This window comes from Loxodonta africana, chromosome 1, assembly GCF_030014295.1.
Source record: "Loxodonta africana isolate mLoxAfr1 chromosome 1, mLoxAfr1.hap2, whole genome shotgun sequence".
NCBI classification, from domain to species: domain Eukaryota; kingdom Metazoa; phylum Chordata; class Mammalia; order Proboscidea; family Elephantidae; genus Loxodonta; species Loxodonta africana.
Window position 1 is genome coordinate 89,972,374 of NC_087342.1, and position 18,993 is coordinate 89,991,366.

At 46.3% G+C, this 18,993-nt stretch overlaps 1 protein-coding gene across 10 annotated transcripts; it reads right to left on the bottom strand.

Annotated features, from left to right (window-relative positions):
* Positions 1 to 1,037: 1,037 nt before the first annotated feature.
* Positions 1,038 to 18,983, bottom strand: MDC1 (mediator of DNA damage checkpoint 1). Of its 10 annotated transcripts, XM_064283148.1 has the most exons (17): positions 18,838 to 18,983; positions 16,726 to 17,384; positions 14,950 to 16,573; positions 14,716 to 14,854; positions 13,715 to 14,098; positions 13,553 to 13,628; positions 11,805 to 13,273; positions 11,597 to 11,662; positions 11,359 to 11,454; positions 10,153 to 10,965; positions 9,998 to 10,041; positions 7,201 to 9,294; positions 6,998 to 7,117; positions 6,646 to 6,828; positions 6,282 to 6,407; positions 6,057 to 6,167; positions 1,038 to 3,948 (listed from the first exon to the last, which is right to left on the bottom strand). In XM_064283148.1, exons 4-17 carry the CDS (start codon positions 14,849 to 14,851, stop codon positions 3,781 to 3,783), a joined length of 5,886 nt encoding a protein of 1,961 aa, XP_064139218.1. In that variant the 5' UTR covers positions 14,852 to 14,854; positions 14,950 to 16,573; positions 16,726 to 17,384; positions 18,838 to 18,983; the 3' UTR covers positions 1,038 to 3,780. The 10 variants fall into 10 exon arrangements, 9 of the variants coding, with proteins under 9 accessions (XP_064139218.1, XP_064139222.1, XP_064139219.1 ...); XM_064283152.1 differs by having other exon boundaries at positions 14,950 to 15,044; positions 16,726 to 18,983; XM_064283149.1 differs by having other exon boundaries at positions 14,950 to 16,568; positions 16,726 to 18,983.
* Between the last annotated feature and the right edge of the window lie 10 nt (positions 18,984 to 18,993).

Here is an 18,993-nt window from a genome sequence, read left to right on the forward strand (position 1 = left end):
TCCCCACCCACCCACCTTGCTCATAACCATCAAAGATTGTTTCTTTCTGTATGTAAACCTTTTCATGAGTTTTTATAGTAGTGGTCTTGTACAGTATTTGTCTTTCTGTGATTTACTTATTTTGCTCAGCATAATGCCCTCCAGATTCATCCATGTTGTGAGATGCTTCATAGGGCCATCATTGTTCTTTATCATTGCGTAGCACTCCATTGTGCATATGTTTATTCATTCATCTATTGATGGGCATCTAGGTTGTTTCCATCTTTTTGCTATTGTGAACAATGCTGCAATGAACATGGATGTGTATGTCTATTCATGTGATGGCTCTTATTTCTCTAGGATATATTCGTAGAGTGGGATTGCTGAATCCTATGGTATTTCAATTTCTAGCTTTCTAAGGAAGCCCCATATCATTTTCCAAAATGGTTGTACTATTTTACATTTCCACCAGCAGTGCATAAGAGTTCCAATCTCCCCACAGCCTCTCCATCATTTATTATTTTCAGTTTTTTTGATTCATGCCAGTAATGCTGGGGTGAGTTGGTACCTCGTTGTGGTTTTGATTTCCATTTCTCTAATGGCTAGTGATCTCAAGCATTTTCTCACGTGTCATCTGCTTTAATGCCTTCTTTGTCGAAGTGTCTGTTCATTTCCTTTGCCCATTTTTTAATTGGATTATTTGTCTTTTTGTTGTAGAAATGTTGGATTTTCCTGTAGATTTTAGAGATTAGGCCTTTGTCGGTTTTGTCATAGCCAAAAGTTTTTTCCCCAGTCTGTAGGTTCTCTTTTGATGAAGTCTTTTGATGAGCATGTTTAATTTTTAGAAGATCCCAATTATCTAGCTTATCTTCTGAAATGTTGTTAGTTGTGGTTTGTATCTTGTTAGTTATGGTTTGTATCTTGTCAATGCCGTGTATTAGGGCCTCTAGAGTTGATCCTATTTTTTCTTCTATGATCTTTATAGCTTTTGGTGTTATATTTAGGTCTTTGATCCATTCTGACTTAGTTTTTGTGTATGGTGTGAGGTATGGGTCCTGTTTCTTTCTTTTTTTTTTTTTTTGCAGATGGACATCCAGTTTTGCCAGCACCATTTATTAAAAAGACTGTCTTTTCCCCAGTTGATGGACTTTGTTTGGGCCCTTGTTGAAGATCAGGTGACTGTAGGTGGATGAATTTACATCTAGGTCCTCAGTTCTGTTCCACTGGTCAATGTATCTGTCATTGTACCAGTACCAGGTTTTTTTTTTTTTTTAACTGTATAGTAGGTTCTGAGGTCAGGTATTGGGAGTCCTCCTACTTTATTCTTTTTCTTCAGTAGTGCTTTACTTATCCAGGGCCTCTTTCCTTTCCGTATAAAGTAATGATTAGTTTTTCCATCTCTTTAAAGAATGCTGTTGGTATTTGGATCAGGATTGCATTGTATTTGTAGATTGCATTGAGTAGAATTGAATTTTCACAATGTTGAGTCTACCTATCCATGAGCATGGTATGTTTCTCCGTTTATGTAGATCTCTTTTGGTTTCTTGCAGTAGTGTTTTGTAGTTTTCTTTATATAGGTCTTTTACATCCCTGGTTAGATTTATTACTCAGTATTTTATTCTTTTAGGGGCTATATAAATGGTATCCTTTTCCTGATTTCCTTTTCATTGTTACTGGTGTATAGGAATTCAACTTGCTATTGCTTTGCCTTCATTTCCATTTGAAAGTTATACCTACACCATTTGTTCCCTCTTTTATTGTTCTGACATTATTGTCATTTACAGATTAACCTCTCTGGCTCCCTGTTGTAAATTCTTGGTTTTGATTAATCCTTGAGAGTTCGTTACCTAGGTTGCTATGTGGCTAATGCAGTCTTGCGTCCTAGATTTGGGCTGTTGTCTGATGTTTTTTCTCTAATTGAAGGTCTCCCTTTAATAATTTTGTTTTTTTAAATATTCCCTTAATTTCTGTTTATCTGGAAATTTCCTAACTTCACCATCATATTTGAGTGAGAGTTTTGTAGGATATACTATTCTTGGTTGGCAATTTTTTTCTTTCAAAGTTTTATATATGTCATTCCACTGCCTTCTTGCCTGCATGGTTTCTGCTGAGTAATCAGAGCTTTGTCTTATTGTTTTCACAAGGGGACTATTATTTATTTGAGTCCTGGCATGTGCTATACCTGCAATGGTTGTGTTATATGAGATTAAACCAAAAACTCAAACCCATTGCTAAGTCTATTCTGGCTCCTAGTGACCCTACAGGACACAGTAGAACTGCCCCATAAAGTTTCCAAGGAGCGCCTTGTGGATTCAAATTGCTGGCCTTTTGGTTAGCAGATATAGCTCTTAAACAACTACGCTGCCAGGGTTTCCTATATGGTATTAGGTATGTTTAAAAGCCAACACAGTGCCTGGCAAAGCTCATGCTGTTTCTATACCAAAGTTTTCCAACTTACACGCAGAAAGTGCACAAAACTAATCAACCAACATTTTTTCATTCGAGTGAAATTCACATAAGGTAAACCATTTTAAAGAACAATTTAGTGCCATTTAGCACTTTCACAATGTTGTACGACCACCTCTGTCTAGCTCCAAAACATTTTCATCATTCCCCCAAAAAACTCTGTATCCATTAAACAGTCACTCCGAATGCCCTGACCTCCATGTCCACCCCCTGGCAATCACCATCTGCCTTCTGTCTCAATGGACTTACCTATTCTGGTTATTCCCTATAAATAGAATCACATAATACATGACTGTGTCTGGCTTCTTCCACTTAGCATGTTTTTGGGATTCGTCCATGTCGTAGCAGACACCAAGTCCTTCATCCCTCCTCGTGGCTGGATGATATTCTATTTGTACACCGCGATTTGTTTACCCATTCATCGGATGAACATTTGAGTTGTTTCCACCATCTGGTAATTGAATCATGCTGCTATGAATATTCTCGTACAAGTATTTGAGCACGGTTTCAGTTCTTCTGGGTATATACCTAAGGGTGGAATTCCTGGGTCATATGGTAGTTAATTCCATGTTTAACTTTTTGAGGAGCCCCCAAATGGTCTTCTACAGTAGCTGAGCCATTTTACATACCCACTAGCAATGTACGAGGGTCCCAGTTCCTCCACATCCTCAAAATCAACCAACTTTTAAAATTTAATAAATATAACTTTCCCTAAATGGAAGATAATAGTAAATTAAATACAAGTCCATAAGGATAAAAAAAAAAAAAGTTTTAGTCTCTTAAAAACCAGACATTAAAGAAAAACCTCACACCATAAGGCACAGAGCAAATATTTATTTATCACAGAGGTCAGGCTTAAGCATTTATTTTATAAACACTGAAAATGCAGCCAGAACAGTGCGAAGAGTTGCTCAAAGTCACAGCTAACGGATATTTCTAACCAGATAGAGCCAGGAGAGAGGAAAACATTTTCGTAGCATTCCAAAACTCTACCCTCAAATCTACTCATCTTTGGGAAGATGACTAAGAATCCCAGTAAGAAAAGAGGAAGCAATATGGGTTTCCGTGTGTGTCAAGGAGAAATAACTAGATTAGTCTGGCCAAAAATGCGCATCCACTTAAAATTCTAAGGATTAAATGGCCGTTTTAGGAAATTTGTGGTTCCCAATCTTGCTATCTTTCTGTCTACCCCTGAGCCTTTCTGACGCCACCCATGCTCCAGGACAAGTGTTATATCAGTACACCCCAATTATTTCTAAAGCCCCAGGTTCTTTCTTCACAATATTTTCTAACATTTTATTTATAGGTCTTGCAGGGAAAAGGACACTGGGGTTTTCAGGTGGATGACATTTCCGAAGTGGAGAGGGTGAAGGCCTCTGGATTGGCTTCCTGCTTCAGCACTCCTGTCAGCAGGAACTCGGGTGAGAGGAGGGGAAGCCCAATCCGGCAGGGAATGGAGCATCGTGCGAAATCCTGGGAGCACGTGATCACAACTCTCTGAGGCTGAGGACAGAGAGAAAGAGCAGACAGGAAGTCAGATGTGAAAGGGAATCCTAGAGATATATATGTTCAGGACCCATTAACCAGTCTTGGCATCATTAAAACAGTGTCTCCTCAGAGGAAGCCACATGAAACATACTGCACTGTTTATGGAGTACTCTTGCCTGAAAAGTTGAAGCTGAATTTATTCAAGCTTTTAAAGTTAAGTACAATTTACAGGAAATACAGAAGATAAAGGAACAAGGTAAATGGTACAACAAGGGAGTAAACAGAATCCAGACTGTGGAATATTCTAAAGGACAACTGACCTAGCTTCTACAGGAAGTCAATGGCATAAAAAGGCTGAGTGGGTTGGGGGCCTGCAATAGGGTAAATGAGAATTAAGAGATTAGCAATTGTGGCAATGCACAATTGTGGATCCTGTTTTGAACAACTGTAAAAAAAATGTTTCACAGACAAGTAGAGAGATTTGATTAATGGAATGAATATGAGATGATGACCAAGAAACTACTGGTAATTTTGTTAAGGATCAATAATGGTATTTTGAGTATGTAAGAAACAGTACATATTTTAAAGAGATTTTTACTTAAGTATGTTGTTGTTAAAGCACCCACTGCCGTCAAGTCGATTCCGACTCATAGCGACCCTATGGGGCCCTGTATGTTGTTGTTAGGTACTATCAATTTAATTCCAACTCATAGTGACCCCATGTGACAGAGTAGAACCGCCCCGTTGGGTTTTCTAGGCTGTAATCTTTATGGGAGCAGATCACCAGGTCTTTCTCCTGCAGAGCTGCTGGGTGGGTCCGAACTACCAACTTTTCATTTAGCAGCTGAGCGCTTACCCATTGTTCTGCCAGGGCTCCTTAAGTATGTAGGAGAAAATAATATGGTGTCTGCTTTAAAATACCTCAGCAAAGAAAATGCAAAGGGAAAAAGGGTAGATGAAGCAAATGTAGCAAAATCTAAATTGAATCTGAGTGATTGGTATACGGAGGTTCTCTTTACTTTTGTGTATATTTTTTATTGTACTTTTTAAGTGAAAGTTTACAAATCAAGTCAGTCTCTCTTATAAAAATTTATATATACCTTGCTATGTACTCCCAGTTGCTCTCCCCCAATGAGACAGCACACTCCTCCTCTCAACTGTGTATACCCCATGTCCATTCAGCCAGCTCCTGTCCCCCTCTGCCTTCTCATCTTGCCTCCAGACAGGAGCTGCCCACGTAGTCTCATGTGGTCTACTTGAGCCAAGAATCTCACTCCTCACCAGTATCATTTTCTGTCTTATAGTCCAGTCTAATCTCTGTCTGAAGAGTTGGCTTTGGGAATGGTTCCTGTCTTGGGCTAACAGAAGGTCTGGGGACGATGACCTCCGGGGTCCTTGCAGTCTCAGTCAGATCATTAAGTCTGGTCTTTTTATGAGAATTTGAGGTCTGCATCCCACTGTTCTCCTGCTCCATCAGGGATTCTCTGTTGTGTTCCCTGTCATGGCAGTCATCGGTTGTAGCCGGGCACCATCTAGTTCTTCTGGTCTCAGGCTGATGTAATCTCTGATTTATGTGACCCTTTCTGTCTCTTGGGCTCATAATTACCTGGTGTCTTTGGTATTCTTCATTCTCCTTTGCTCCAGGTGGGTTGAGACCAATTGATGCATCTTACATGGCCACTTGCTAGCGTTTAACCTCAGACGCCACTCACCAAAGTGGGATGCAGAATGTTTTCTTGATACATTTTGTTATGCCAATTGATCTAGATGTTCCGTGAAACCATGTTTCCCAGACCCCTGCCCCTGCTTCTCTGGTCTTTGAAGTGTTTGACTATATTCAGGAAACTGCTTTGCTTTTGGTTTAGTCCAGTTGTGCTGACCTCTCCTGTATTGTGTGTTGTCTTTCCCTTCTATATTTACATTTTTTTTAAATAAAAATAAGTTCATGTGATATCATCAGACATTTTCTCTCATCCCCTTCCCTGTCTATACCACAGGTCTTCCCTCAACCCTCTCATTACTCTGTGCTCCCATGTGTCCCTCCATTTCTTCCTTCAACCTCTCCCCATTCCAGCCATCGCCTTAACTGCCACCTCACCAGACCCAAAACATACCACCCATACCTTATAGGACCGGGGCATATTGGGCAGGACAGTGCCTCCACAGCAGCTGATGATCTCTCCCATCTGAGGCGGTGGCGGCTGGACTCCAGGGGTCACATGAATCTCATAGCCCTGAGAGGAAGAAAATGCTGGAGACAGTAGATGCATTCACTGACAGGGCATGGACCTTAGGGAAAGCTCTGGAGGGAGGGCTGCTGGAGCACGGGGCAGAAGAAAGCCTCTCACCTCCAGCAGCCTTCGCTTCTGAGCCCGGCTCAGGGCATCCCGAAGGCTGAAGCCAAAGTTCTTCTCCTGCTCAGGATCAGTCACCACATATTCATCCGGGGGCAAGAAGCAACCAGCCTTGCGGGACTAAGGAAGGTGGCAGTCAGCATCAAAGCACAAACCGACCCTCACTCAGCTCTTCTGCCTAGCATTTGTAGGAAACTTATGAAATATCTTTTGAGTGAATTAAGATTTCTGCTTCACTAAACCTTCTTGTCTTCCGGTACCCCCTCTTTCCTCCACCATTGCTTTCTAGAGCTACTGTGTGAGCGGTCTTCTCCTGCTACCATCCCTATTGGTCTGTCATTGTCTCCTGGCCTCTCACCTGGTGTAGCCAGTCCAAGGAGAGGATGGGGATCCCCCGTCCCAGGGCACACAGGAACTTGACTGTCCGGCGAATTCGATCAGTGACCAAGTGTGAAGCCTCTGTCACTGAGTTGGCAAGACTTCCACCCAGGGCCAGCACAGCACGTTCTCCTCGAGCATCCACCACTCCTGTGAAGAGCACCTTTGCAGGGGGTTAGCCTGAGCTGGTCACAGCAATATGTGCCAGCACTGCCTGCCTCTAAAATCCTCTAGGCCCGTGCCTGCCCTACCTCCCCCAACTCCTTGGCACATCTCCATCTCCCACCAAGCCCCATGCCCCTCCATGCCCCTCCATGCCCCTTCTCTCTTACTTTGGGGGCCACTGATTCTTGGTTAGATTTGGTTCGCCGGAGGTTGCGGCTCTGTGTTCCCCTGGGCTCCTCCTCTTTTTGGTCTCTCTTTCTCTTGACTGGTCCTGGAATCACTATGTTCTGGGATCAAGAAAGATGTCGGTGGTAGTTTTTGAGCCTCTAATCCCTTTTTCCTAGCTTCATAGCCCCAGCCCTCTCCTCACCTTTTTCTTCCCTGGCCTCTCGGCAGTGCCTTCTTGTTCTTCCTTGGGGAGCTCTGTCTTCTGGGGGACTTCCCGTCTTTGGGGTTGTTTTTGAGGTGGGGGTGAATCCATAGTAGCTAAAGTCCTTTTGCGGCTTTGAGAGGCCTTAGGCTGGGGCTCTGGGGTGAACCCAGATCTACCTGCTGCCTCTACCTTTTGGAACTGGGGAGCATGAGTGGGTGCCTCAAGTTGGGGACAGGAAGGCTCAGGAGTGGCCCTAAGGGACTCAGCTGCTCTCAGTGCTCCTCGTCTTTGGGTCCTTGAGGACTGGGATTTAGGTTCATGGGGTGTACAGCAGGGTTCATGGACAATGGGAGCTGTGAGGGACTCATGCTTCCTAGTGGCCCTCTGTCTCCTGTTGCAGCTGGGTTGAGGGATGGGTTCGGCGGGAATAGGCTGGTCTGTGGGGACAGGAGGCTGGAATTCAGAAGTTACAGGAACTGGCACGGCACTTACTGTGGAAGACTTTAGTGTCTTGCTCTGACTACCCTGAACTAGGGGGTCAGGGGTGACATCCTGCTCTCTGGGGGTGGGAGGCTTGAGACCAGGGACTCTGAGTTCAACTGGTTCAGGAGTCTTGACAGAAGACCTAGGTGTCCTGCCTCGAGTGGGCTGTAATACAGGCTCAGGGGTGACAGGGTGGTCTTTGGAGGTGGAAGGTTGGCACTCAAGGGCTGTGGGTTCACCTAGTTCAGGGGTCTTAACAGAGGACCTATGTGTCCTGCTCCGAGTGGTTCGTAATATGGGCTCAGGGGTGACAGGCTGATCTGTGGGATTGAGAGGCTTGAGATCAGGGGATATGGGGACAAATGGTTCAGGGGTCTTGAGAGAAAACCTATGTGTCTTGTCCTGATTGGACCGAGACGTGGACTTAGGGGTGACAAACTGGTCTTTGGAGGTGGAAGGCTGGAGTTCAAGGGCTGTGAGTTCAAATGGTTCAGGAGTCTTGACAGAGAACCTATGTGTCCTACCCTGAGTGGCCCATAATATGGGCTCGGAGGTGACAGATTGGTCTGTGGGGGTGGGAAGCTTGAGATCAGGGGCTATGGGTTCAATTGGTTCAGGGGTCTTGACAGAGGACCTATTTGTCCTGCCTCGAGTAGCACGAGATATGGGCTTGGGGGTCACAGGCTGGTGTGTAGAGGTGGAAGACTGAAGCTTAGGGGCTGTGGCGACAATTGGCTTGGGGGTCTTGACAGAAGACCTAGGTGTTCTGCCCCGAGTGGGCTTAGAGGTGACAGGCTGGTCTGTGAAGGTGGAAGACTGGAGCTCAGAGGCTGTGTGTTCAACTCGCCCAGGAGTCCTGACAGAGGACCTACGTGTCCTGCCCCGAGTGGCCTGTGATATGGGCTGGGCAGTGACAGGCTGGTCTGTGGATGTCGAAGGTTGGACCTCAGAGGCTGTGGGTTCAACTGGTTCAGAAGTCTTGACAGAGGACCTATGTGTCCTGCCCCGAGTGGCCCGAGACACGGGGTTGAGGGTGACAGGCTGGTCTGTGGAAGTGGAAGGCTGGAGCTTAGGGGCTGTGGGTTCAACTGGTTCAGGGGTCCTGACAGAGGACCTATGTGTCCTGCCCCGAGTGGCCCGAGACAGGGGGTTGAGGGTGACAGGCTGGTCTGTGGAAGTGGAAGGCTGGAGCTCAGGGGCTGTGGGTTCAACTGGTTCAGGGATCTTGACAGAGGACCTGCGTGTCTTGCCCTGAGTAACCCAAGGTGTGGGCTCAGTGCTAACAGGCTGGTCTGTGGGGGTGGGAGGGTGGGGCTCAAGGGCAGTAGAGGAAACTGGAGAGGGTGTGACCCTAGAGGATCCTCGGGGCCTGACTTTAGGCTTTGGGTAGAGAGGCTCCAGCTCTGAGGACAAAGGAGTCTCTACAGCTTCTGGACTCTCTTTCTGCCTGGTCCTGGGAATGGGTGTTGCTGAAGAAGGCAGAGAGGGGGAAAGCAGGGGCTGAAGTATAGGATGTTTTTGGCTCTGAGAGATAGGCAGGTTCTGGAATGTGGCTGAGGCTTCAGGCACTGATGGAGGCAGAAAAGCATCTGGGGATTCTTGACCACCCTGGGGAGAAATGGAAGCAAGTGAGAGAGGAAGAGGTAGAGAGAAAAGAGATACAACTTCAATACAACGCTATGGTTAACGTGTGCTTGCTGACATTTTTCTCTTCGTGACCTCTCTTCCATTAGACTGGGCACTTCCTGAGGGGGGGAAACAGTCCTCTTTCTCATGGAGCTCTCTCCATAATGCCAGTGTAATGTTCTCCACACATGGATGATAGTGATGACAAGGAGGGTTGGGGGAAAGAGGGAAGGAACAAGAAGAAAAGGACTTTCATTCTCAGGTAGAGGGAGATATCATGGAAAACAATAGATGCCACTAAAGGGATAGGAACCAATTAAAACAAAAAACCAAACCACCTGCCATCAAGTTGATTCTGACTCATGGTGACCCCATGTGTGTAGAGCAGAACTGCTCCACAGGGTTTTGAAGGCTGTGACCTTTCAGAAGCAGATCACCAGGCCTGTCTACTGAGATATCTCTAGGTGGGTTTGAACTGCCCTTAAGGTTAATAGTTGGGCACTAAACTGTTTGTGGCACCCAGGGACACCAGAAACCAACTAAGGACTGGTGAAAATGGAAGAAATCAAGAATATGAGGAATATGGGACAAGAAGTAGATAAAATCAAGGTCAGGCGAAAGGACAATGGAGGAGATGTAAAGGTTAATTTGTGAGGTAGGGGGAGATATAGAAAGCAGTTCTCACTCTTGAAGTCTTCTCAGCAGGTGGCATCTTCCAATTCAAACGACCTAGACAGAAAGTAAAGACAAGTGTGGCTGAGTTCTAAGCAGTCAGTTCCTCAGGGTCTGATTATCAAAGGGGGCCATGTACCACTCTGGGATCCCTCTGCCCTTACTTACCTCTCCGCTGCCTCGTGGGGCTCACTGGGGCTACCCTTCCTCTACCTGACTGGCTGCCAGGAGCTATTGGGGCTGAAGCCAGTCCTTGAAGGGCCCCCGCCCCCACTCCAGGCTCTGGCGTTGGAAGGGAGGCCTCCCCTTTCTGGTTCTGGCTCCCACTGCCCTTGGTCTCCCCTCTCTGTGTGCCTGTCTCCTCCAGTACCTCTTTGGGTACCTTTACTTCTAACTCTGCTGGCTCACTCTCTTTCTCTGGTACTGGTCTCTGTGCTTCTCTCTCAAATATTTCTCTTGCAAGGGCCTGCTTCTCTATTTCTTTCTCTTGTATTTCCTTGGATGTCTCCATTTCTACTTTCAAACTCTTCACATCCCATTCAGCATTTGCACTTTTCATCTTTATATCAGACTCTTGTCTCTGAAGGTCTCTAGCTAACACCTGTTCTTGTTCCCTGTCCTGTAGCCCCCTGGTTAATTCTTCCTTTCCTATCCCATCTTCTCTTTCTCCTTCTGGTGGCAGTTCCTTGGCTTCCCTCTCCAAGGGCTCTCTCTCAGGGGTCACACTTTCTGCAGTTTCTCTTGGTGTATCCAGGCCTTTCTCCTCAGTCTGAATCCCCCTGCCTTGAATTCCCAGTGACTCTGTGTGAACTGTGCTTTCTGGATGTTGGTCTTGTGGAGTTGCCCTGGGTGGAGAGGGACGACAGGGACAAGTTCCATGGGCCTCAAGGTGGGCAGCAATGTGCTGGGTCTCAGAGGCCTCTGACTCTCTTGAATAGAATGGCTGTGTAGCCAAGACCTCCCATGGCTCATCCAGGGTACCTGGAAATAGTCACACACAAGAGGCAAAGAGAGAAAATGAGGTAGAAATGTAGACTGAAAAGGTAACACATTGAGAAAGAATTAAGATAAATTCATGGATGATAAATCTAAATGGGTTATTAAAAGAAGGCTGGGAATAAGGGTGAAAACTCTAACATTCAATGTTGGTCTCAAAGTTACGACCATGCCCTCATATAAAAGCGCCCTTAGTAGCACCTTAAAAAATGATGCTAGGTTAGTTGGTCTACGGGTCTGACTCAATACGGCATTTTTTTCTGATGAAGTGGAGAAACATTGGCAAAATAGTCAAATAATGCGAAAGAAACATACAGAGGCAGAAAACAAGAATGGATGCAAAGTTGGGGGCACAGAGGAGAGCAGAGTTCCTTGTACCTGGGGTCTGGAAGCTGCAATGGAAAGGGCCAGGCTCTTCTTGGGGCAGAGTAAACAGGAAGGCCTGAGTTGCTTCCTCCTCCATCCTCTTGATTGCTGCACAAGAAAAGATGGCCTAAGCGCAGCTCCCAGTCCCAGTCTCCTGTCCTACCCACTTAGCCTTCACACTCTTCAAGAGCCACCAGTCTAGTTTCCCAGTCCCCACTGGCACCACAGCACCAACAACAGATAGTCTCACCCTCTAGGCTTGGATTCTCTCTCTCCACAAAGCACTGGGTAGCTTGTAGATCCAGATCTTCAGAGTCTGGTGGGGAGAAATGTAGGATAAGAGAAAATCATATTTGATCCTTAACTCTTTACTTTATCTCTACTATTCTCTCCCCAGCCCCAACAACCATTCTTTATTTTAGGGGTCAAGTGAGAGAGGAAGAAAGGCCAGCACTTACCATCATGGCTGTCTTTAGAGTCCTTGGTACTGTCTGTAAGCGGTTCCCTCTCCCTTTCTGTGAGGGTCTGGGCTCCCTTTCTATGTGGCTGGATGGGGTCCCCTGGAGTGCCTGTGTCCACCACCAGATCTGTTAGGTTCTCCCTTGAGACAGGGAGAAGGCCCTGCTTCACTTGTGCCACAGGTGACCTACCCTGGGTTCCTGCCTCAAGAACTCTCTCCCGCTTAAGAACAGCTGTAGCCCTCTCCGTCCCAGCATCCCCTTCAGCCGGAAGCTGGCTCTTTCTTACATCTGCCAATGCTGAGGTCACGAAGGACATGTCCTCCTCCTCATCTGTTTCACAGTCCTCATCTGGAGGAGGCGGGGCTTCCTCTAGGTGCACCACAGGCAGCTTTGCTGAGCTCCTTTCTGCTTTCATATCTGTTTGATTTGTGCCCTGTACCTGGTGCTTCTCCAGATGTGTAACAGCTGGCTCTAATGGGACTTTCTCCTCACTTTCTGTATTGATGTCCATTGTGGCAGAGGCTTGGCTTCTCTCCAGGTGGGCCCCAGGAGAGCCCTTCTCTTCCCCAACATCTTTATCGCCATCTCTAAGAAGAGGATGACTCTTTCCTGAATGTGCCATAACAAGGGCTCCATCCTTGTCTATGTGACCCCTGGGGACAGTTTGTCTGCTTTCCACTGGACATCTCTCCTCCTCCATGTCTGTGTCACTGTCTCTCTCAGCAGAGGTTAGGCTTCGCTCCAGAAGGACCACAGGTGGGGCCCTGTCCTCTTCCACATCTGTATCTCTGTGGTTGGTCACAGCTCGGCTCTCTTTCAGACGTGCCAAGGTCAGTGCTGCTAAGACTTCTTCCTCGTCATCTGTATCACTGTTGATCACCATGGAGCCTTGGCTTGCCTCGCCCTGCTCCACACCTGTGTCACCACCAGCCTGGCTCTTCTGCAGATGTGCCAAGGCAGGCACTCCAGGACCATGCATACCAACTCCACGGAAAACCTGCTTCTTCTTCATTGGAACTACAGGTGGGGTTGCAGGGATCCCCTCTTCTTCCACATCGGTATCACTGTCGATGAAGCTAGAAGGCTGGCCCCTTTCCAAATGGCCCTCAGGTGGTCTTCCTGGAGGCCTGCTGTCCTCATCCACATCTGTGTCACTGTCCTCCCCAGCAGGGTGGCTTCTCTCCAGAATCACTCTGACTGGAACCACAACATTGCCTGCACCCCTCTCAACTTTTGTGTCACTGTCCCTCTCCTTTGCTGAAGGCTGATCCTTTTCAAGCTGGAGTTCAGCTGCAACTCCATCAACATCAGGCTGCTTTGACTCTGCAGGGGCACCTTTTCTGGCAGCTGAGGAGGCCTCCCTTGATGCTGGCTGCTGACCTTCTTCCTCATCTGTGTCACTGTTCAAGTTGAAGCCAAAGGGTGCCCCAGGGCCATCCCGGGCAGAGGAAGCCCCTTCTTCATCACTGTAAAGGGAAGAAAAGAGGAAAATTCTAGTCTGTTTTCCTGGATGGGATACCCCACTGTAAATTCCTTGAGGGCAGACACAAAGTAGTATTTGTTTTTCCATCTCTAGCAATATTTTTATTGCTGCTCCACTTGGCACATCAGAGGTGCTCAATAAAAATTCCACAAAGTGAATGAACAGTTCCCCAGTACCAACTTTCATAATAACTATCTCTGGTAAGTGATTCAACCCTCCAGCTCCTGGTTCCTCTTTCTTTTAAGACTCCCTCAGCACTCACCTCTCCGGGACTACTGTTGCCAAAGGGGAGGATGTGGTCCTTGATCCTTTCACCACACAGCTTTCAGAAAGAGGATCTGTCAAGAGGAGAAAGGAATAAGTGGAAAATTTTATACTTCTCGGCCCCATCTCCTCACCCACCCTCCCAACACCACAAACTTACCTATTTCATCATCTGAGTCCTCAGCCAACAGAAGCCCCTGGGTTCGAGTTCCTCCCTGTGCCCTGGGTGTCCCCTCTATGGCTAGAGGGCCCCGGGAGGCAAAAGGCAGGGGGACATCCAGGCGACGGTGGTACTGGCAGGGTAAGTCAGCAAAGAGAATCAACTCCTGGTCCCTGAGGCGATGACTCACCCCAGGACTCAGGACTTTAGGAGGCCTCAGGATTTGAGTACCATTGAGGCTCCCACAATCCCGGAGGATAGGTGCCTTGTCCCAGGCCAGGATCTCAATCACTGCATGTTGTTTGGAGATGGACGGAAAGGGCAGGGCCACAGAGCAGTCAGGCATTCGGCCTACCACATTCTCCCCAAGGTATAGCGGGAAATCTAAGAATTAGAGAGGTAGATAGGTTCCAAGACCCAAGTCCTGGCCTATCTGTTCTTAGGAAAATGTTCTTGTTAGGTGATCCACTACTCACTTGATCCACACATGCATTAGAAAAACAAACAGCCCTAGGACACCTAGGCAATGAAGGGTACATGCAATGCATTATTCATACTTAACACCCAACCAGCCACACTGGATTATTTGAATCTCTTCATCTTCTCCCACCAAAATAAAACCACCCCCAGAGTCCAGGACTCTAGACTGAAACAATCAACTCAATTAGTCTCCTCTTCTCTATTCCCAGTAAAAAGGATTTTTTTGTGTCTCCTCTTATAACCCTCCAAAACCTCCCCACAAAAATAAAAGGCCTATACTGATACTAAGGAGCCCTGGTGGAGCAAAGCATTAAGCACCTGGCTGCTAACCAAAATGTTGGTGGTTCAACCTATTAGCAGCTCTGAAGGAGAAAAGACCTGGTGATCTGCTCAGATAAGATTACAGCCTAGGAAGCCCTATGGGGCAGTTCTACTCTGTCATATGGGAACACTATGAGTAAGAATCAACTCAATGGCACACAACGACAATACTGCTGCTTCAGCACCCAATACCCTCTGACCTTTTTCTGGTCCATGGGCACTGCTGAAGATATGCAGTCGCCCTAGGGGTTCCAAGTTGCTCCCCACAGATTCACTGGATCTCTCTGTTTCCTCCTCTTCTTCAGCCTCCCAGTCGATAACCTGGGTATCCTCCATAATCTGGAAGGGAACACATTATCATCATCCCCATCATTAGCTCATACACACAGTATTAGAGAGGAGACTGATAACTGGGGGTGAAACTGGATAGTTACGGAGGTTGATGATTTTCTTTCCGTCAATCGTTGTTATTATCCTCCTGAAGCGTTTTTCAAATATCTTTGATGACAGAGAGAGAAATATACAGTCTCTAGTACACAAACATAACAACGATTGTGAGCGTGGCGCAGGACCAGGGTAGTGTTTTGTTCTGTTGGACACAGGGTCGCTATGAGTTGGAACTGACTCAACGGCACCTAACAACACAGATACATGTGAACATATGTACTTCCTTACATAAACAAAAGTTTTGAGAAACAATACTTAACCTTAGTATGCACAATACGCTGATTATCTTTCATCTATTTTTTCTATACCACATATATCTCTTAAACGTTGACTTGCAACCTACTAAGTTGATTTCACTATCCATTATTGGGTCACAACCTATAGTTTGAAAAAGAGAATTTCAAAGGGAACTAACCTTTGCCAAACATCAACTATGTGTTGGGCATTGTGTTATGTGTCAGGCATCATAGCCATATGAGGTACGCATTTATGAAAGTAATGCTAAAAATATTTTTAAAAGTTGCTCAATATAACACAGCAGTAAGTAGAAAGGATAGGAATATATGTAATTCTGGCTGTAACGCCCATGCTTTTTACACTTTATCCTACCACCTCAATGTGATCACACTGAACTGCAAAGAATCATAAAACCAACCATCATATAAAGATGCTTGCTTTATGCCAGTTACTATTCTAATTACACTAGCTGACTCATTTAACAGAAGAGCCCTGTAAGGTAGGTATTATTGTTATCTCCCATTTTTTCACATAAAGAAACTGTGACACAAAAGAACTTGCCCAAGATCACCCTGATGTCTCTCCTATTTAGTACCCTTTGCTGGCTTCCCATGTTCACAGGATAAAATAAAATCTAACTCCTTAGCAAGACCCTCCACGATCTGAACTTCATGTCCTGCAATGCCTCGCTCCCCCAATTTCACGAGCCTATAATTCAGTCACATGGGCCTTCTAATTAATCTCTGAAAACACTGTCCTCCTTGTCCTGCACACCTGCATGCCTTAGCCCAGCTTGCCTCTGGCCTTTCACTCTGAGTTTCCTGCTCCAACTCCTAATCATCCCTCAAGATTCAGTTCCAATGTCACAGCTTTCCAGTGTTCCTCCTGTATGTTCCGCAGCCTATCCAAACACTTCTCATTATAGTGTAACCATTACTTTCCATTTCTGCCTTCACACGCCCCCTCCAGGGCTGGACCAGCAGAACTGTCTTTTCCCCTAAAGTCCATCATATTCAACAGTAGTTATGGAGCAAAGTTTGCCGTCAAGGTATGTGGGACATATCCGTGAACCAAACATAAAATGAGCCCTGTCTTCATGGAGGTTACATCACTGAGCCTACTGGTAAAAGAACAAATGAAAGAAGAAGCAACTCAAAATAGCAGGAGTGGGATTCACTTAGAAGGATGCCACCCTAGAGGGAAACTGGTCAGGTAGGGAAAGTAAGACGACCCCTGGATAGTGTCAACTCCATCCTCATGACCGGCCTGGCCTACGAGTCTTGACTCCAGTACACCAACATCTTCGATCCACAGCCCAAGTAGGTTCCGTTATGATCCAACGTCTCCCTGCGTCTTCATACCTAGAAGTCTGAGCTGGACGTCAGGAACGGATGAACACTGTAATCCCCGAAGCAAATGCCGAATGGTCTCCGCCCAGTCGCTCCCAAGGCACGCCCCTCCCGACCTCCGGGGAAAGGAGAAAATGGCACCCCGGGAAGCCGTGGGGGGAGGCCCCCAGAACTCACCTACTTTGAGTCCCCGCGCGCGCCACCAGTAACGGCCGCGACCCGGGAGGCGGGAGTGCGTGTGCAGGAAGAGGACAGGTCCGCTGGTTGGCTCTTGTTGCTGTCCTTTACAGCTCTGCTGCACGCTGATTGGTAAAGTCTCCGCGCGGAGGCTCAGCCCTCCCCCGCCCCACCCCCGCAGTTCAAAAAGGCTGCAAGGAGGCTGAGATCTGTTGAGACTGTAATGGGAGGCTTCCGTGCGCCCGCAGAATAGAGCACCTCGATTGGGTAGCTGGAAGGGACAACCTACTACCGTTTCACCTCCCACCTCCCACTTCCCGCGCAGATTTCCAAACCGCGACCACAGAGTGCGACACCATCTTCTGGCGGCGGATAGAGGGGCTGTACCATAGACGTCGCCCGATGAGTCTGGTGCGGCCAGAGCGCCGTTCCTCCGTCCTCCTAGGCATGGTGTCTGCTGACTCATGAGAAATGGGTCGCGGGTTGCAGTCGTGGCTGCAGGCTGCAGTTTGGAGAACCGTTCGAAGGCGTGGCGCTTGAGGACTCCTCATAACAATGGAATTTCATTTCCTTTTTATTTGGCTTGTTTTATAGAAGTGCTGTCTTTTCCTGGGAATACATTCCTGACGGACATTTTGAGGTCATTTTCCTAAATATCCCTAGGCAAACAGAGAGGACTGTTATGTATATGTTAAATGTATTTTAAAGGATGACCGAGGTCTGTCCGCAGCTTTCAAAGGGTGGGGGGAAGATAATAAAATCATTTTATTTCATTACCTCAAACTAAGACATGAAAAGAACAGTAACAATTTGACCTATGTATTATTATTATTTTTTATTATTATTTAGGCAGTCCTCTCTCATTTGTTACCTCAGTTAATTTTGACTACAACAATCAAATAGGCAGAAGTCAATTTTACAGACGAGGGAACTAAAGCTCTGTAGTTAAATGTCTTGCGAAAGTTCCTACAGCTAATGTAAAAAAAAAAAATGTTAGACGGAGTCAAATTGAAACAAGTTCTCTTAATTCCATATTCTGAGCTCTCTCTACTGCCACAAACTTGTTTTCATTGTGATCATGCCCTAAAACATAGAATATCCTTTAAAAAAAAAAATTCCACCTCAAGTGAGTAGATGGACATGAAAGGGTCTTACACAACTTGATGCTCCTTTATTTAGAAAGCGTCTGAGAAATGTGTGTTAAATTGAACGTGAATTAACAATGATGACCTTGCTATCATCTCTTATATTATGCTGCTTACCACACTCTATTGTTATTACTTGTTTATTTGTTTCATCTAACTGCAAGGTCCTTGGGGTCAGGGAGCCAGTTCCTAATCATTTTTGTATCCCTAGTTCCTTTGTTTGGTGGACACTTAGTATCCATCAAATGAATGAATCTCCAGAAGGAGCATGCCACTCTGACCCACCCAATTTTCTCACACCGCTATTCACCTACCTCCCTTTTTATTTTTCAATTTTGGGACTCTAGATCAATGTGAACTGCATTAGGCACCTAACCCCACAGTTCCCTGTTAAACAAAAAGACCAAGGTGTCTTCAACAGTGCTTCAGGGCCCAGATCCTCTACATGGACCAAGACTTCTGACTTCACAGGTCCCAGATATCAGCTTCCCTAATCAATGAACTTATTCTTTGAACACACACTCCAGACAACTACATCTCTATTCTGAAAAGTCCTTGCTGCAATTTTGTTTCTCTTTTGAAATATCATTCGGAAACTCCCAAATAAATAGCAAGAGGGCAATCCCCTCCTGTTTCCAGAGGTATGTAGAGGAACCGTGGCTTACTGGAGTTCAAGCCTAGGTCATCAAGGGACCAGAAGATAGTAGCAAAGCAGGGTGCCGCACTTCTCCCCCGTTTTCGCTGAGGTAAGCAGCCCAATCTTCCTAAGAGCTACGGCAGCGGGGAGCTTTTCAGGGCGTGCCCAGCCCACCTCCCAATGCCTGGCACCCCAGACTTCCCAATTCTTGCATCTCCCAAAACTACTCCCCTCTGTACACACAAAAAAAGAGGAACAGAGGAAAGGGATCTTGTGCAAGGTCATAGTTTTTCATTAAAAAACAAAACACCAAAAAAAACCAGTACCCACCCTTTCGTCACCTCATTTTGCAGCGTGGACAACAATAGAGGACTACAACTCCCAGAGAGGACCGCGCGCGTCCCACTCTCGCGAAGACCAATGGGTGTCTGGTACATGACAGGCATCGACTAATCAGGGACAGACTTGATGAGGCTTTGTCTCCCG

What these genes read in the sequence shown, in the direction of transcription:
- MDC1 (XM_064283148.1), bottom strand. Translation starts at nt 14,851, where the DNA reads ATGGAGGATACCCAGGTTATCGACTGGGAGGCTGAAGAAGAGGAGGAA. An exon ending in AGAAGCGAAGGCTGCTGGAG is followed by an intron (nt 6,168 to 6,281) that starts GTGAGAGGCTTT and finishes TCTTCCTCTCAG; the next exon opens with GGCTATGAGATTCATGTGAC. An exon ending in ATATGCCCCGGTCCTATAAG is followed by an intron (nt 3,949 to 6,056) that starts GTATGGGTGGTA and finishes CTCTGTCCTCAG; the next exon opens with CCTCAGAGAGTTGTGATCAC.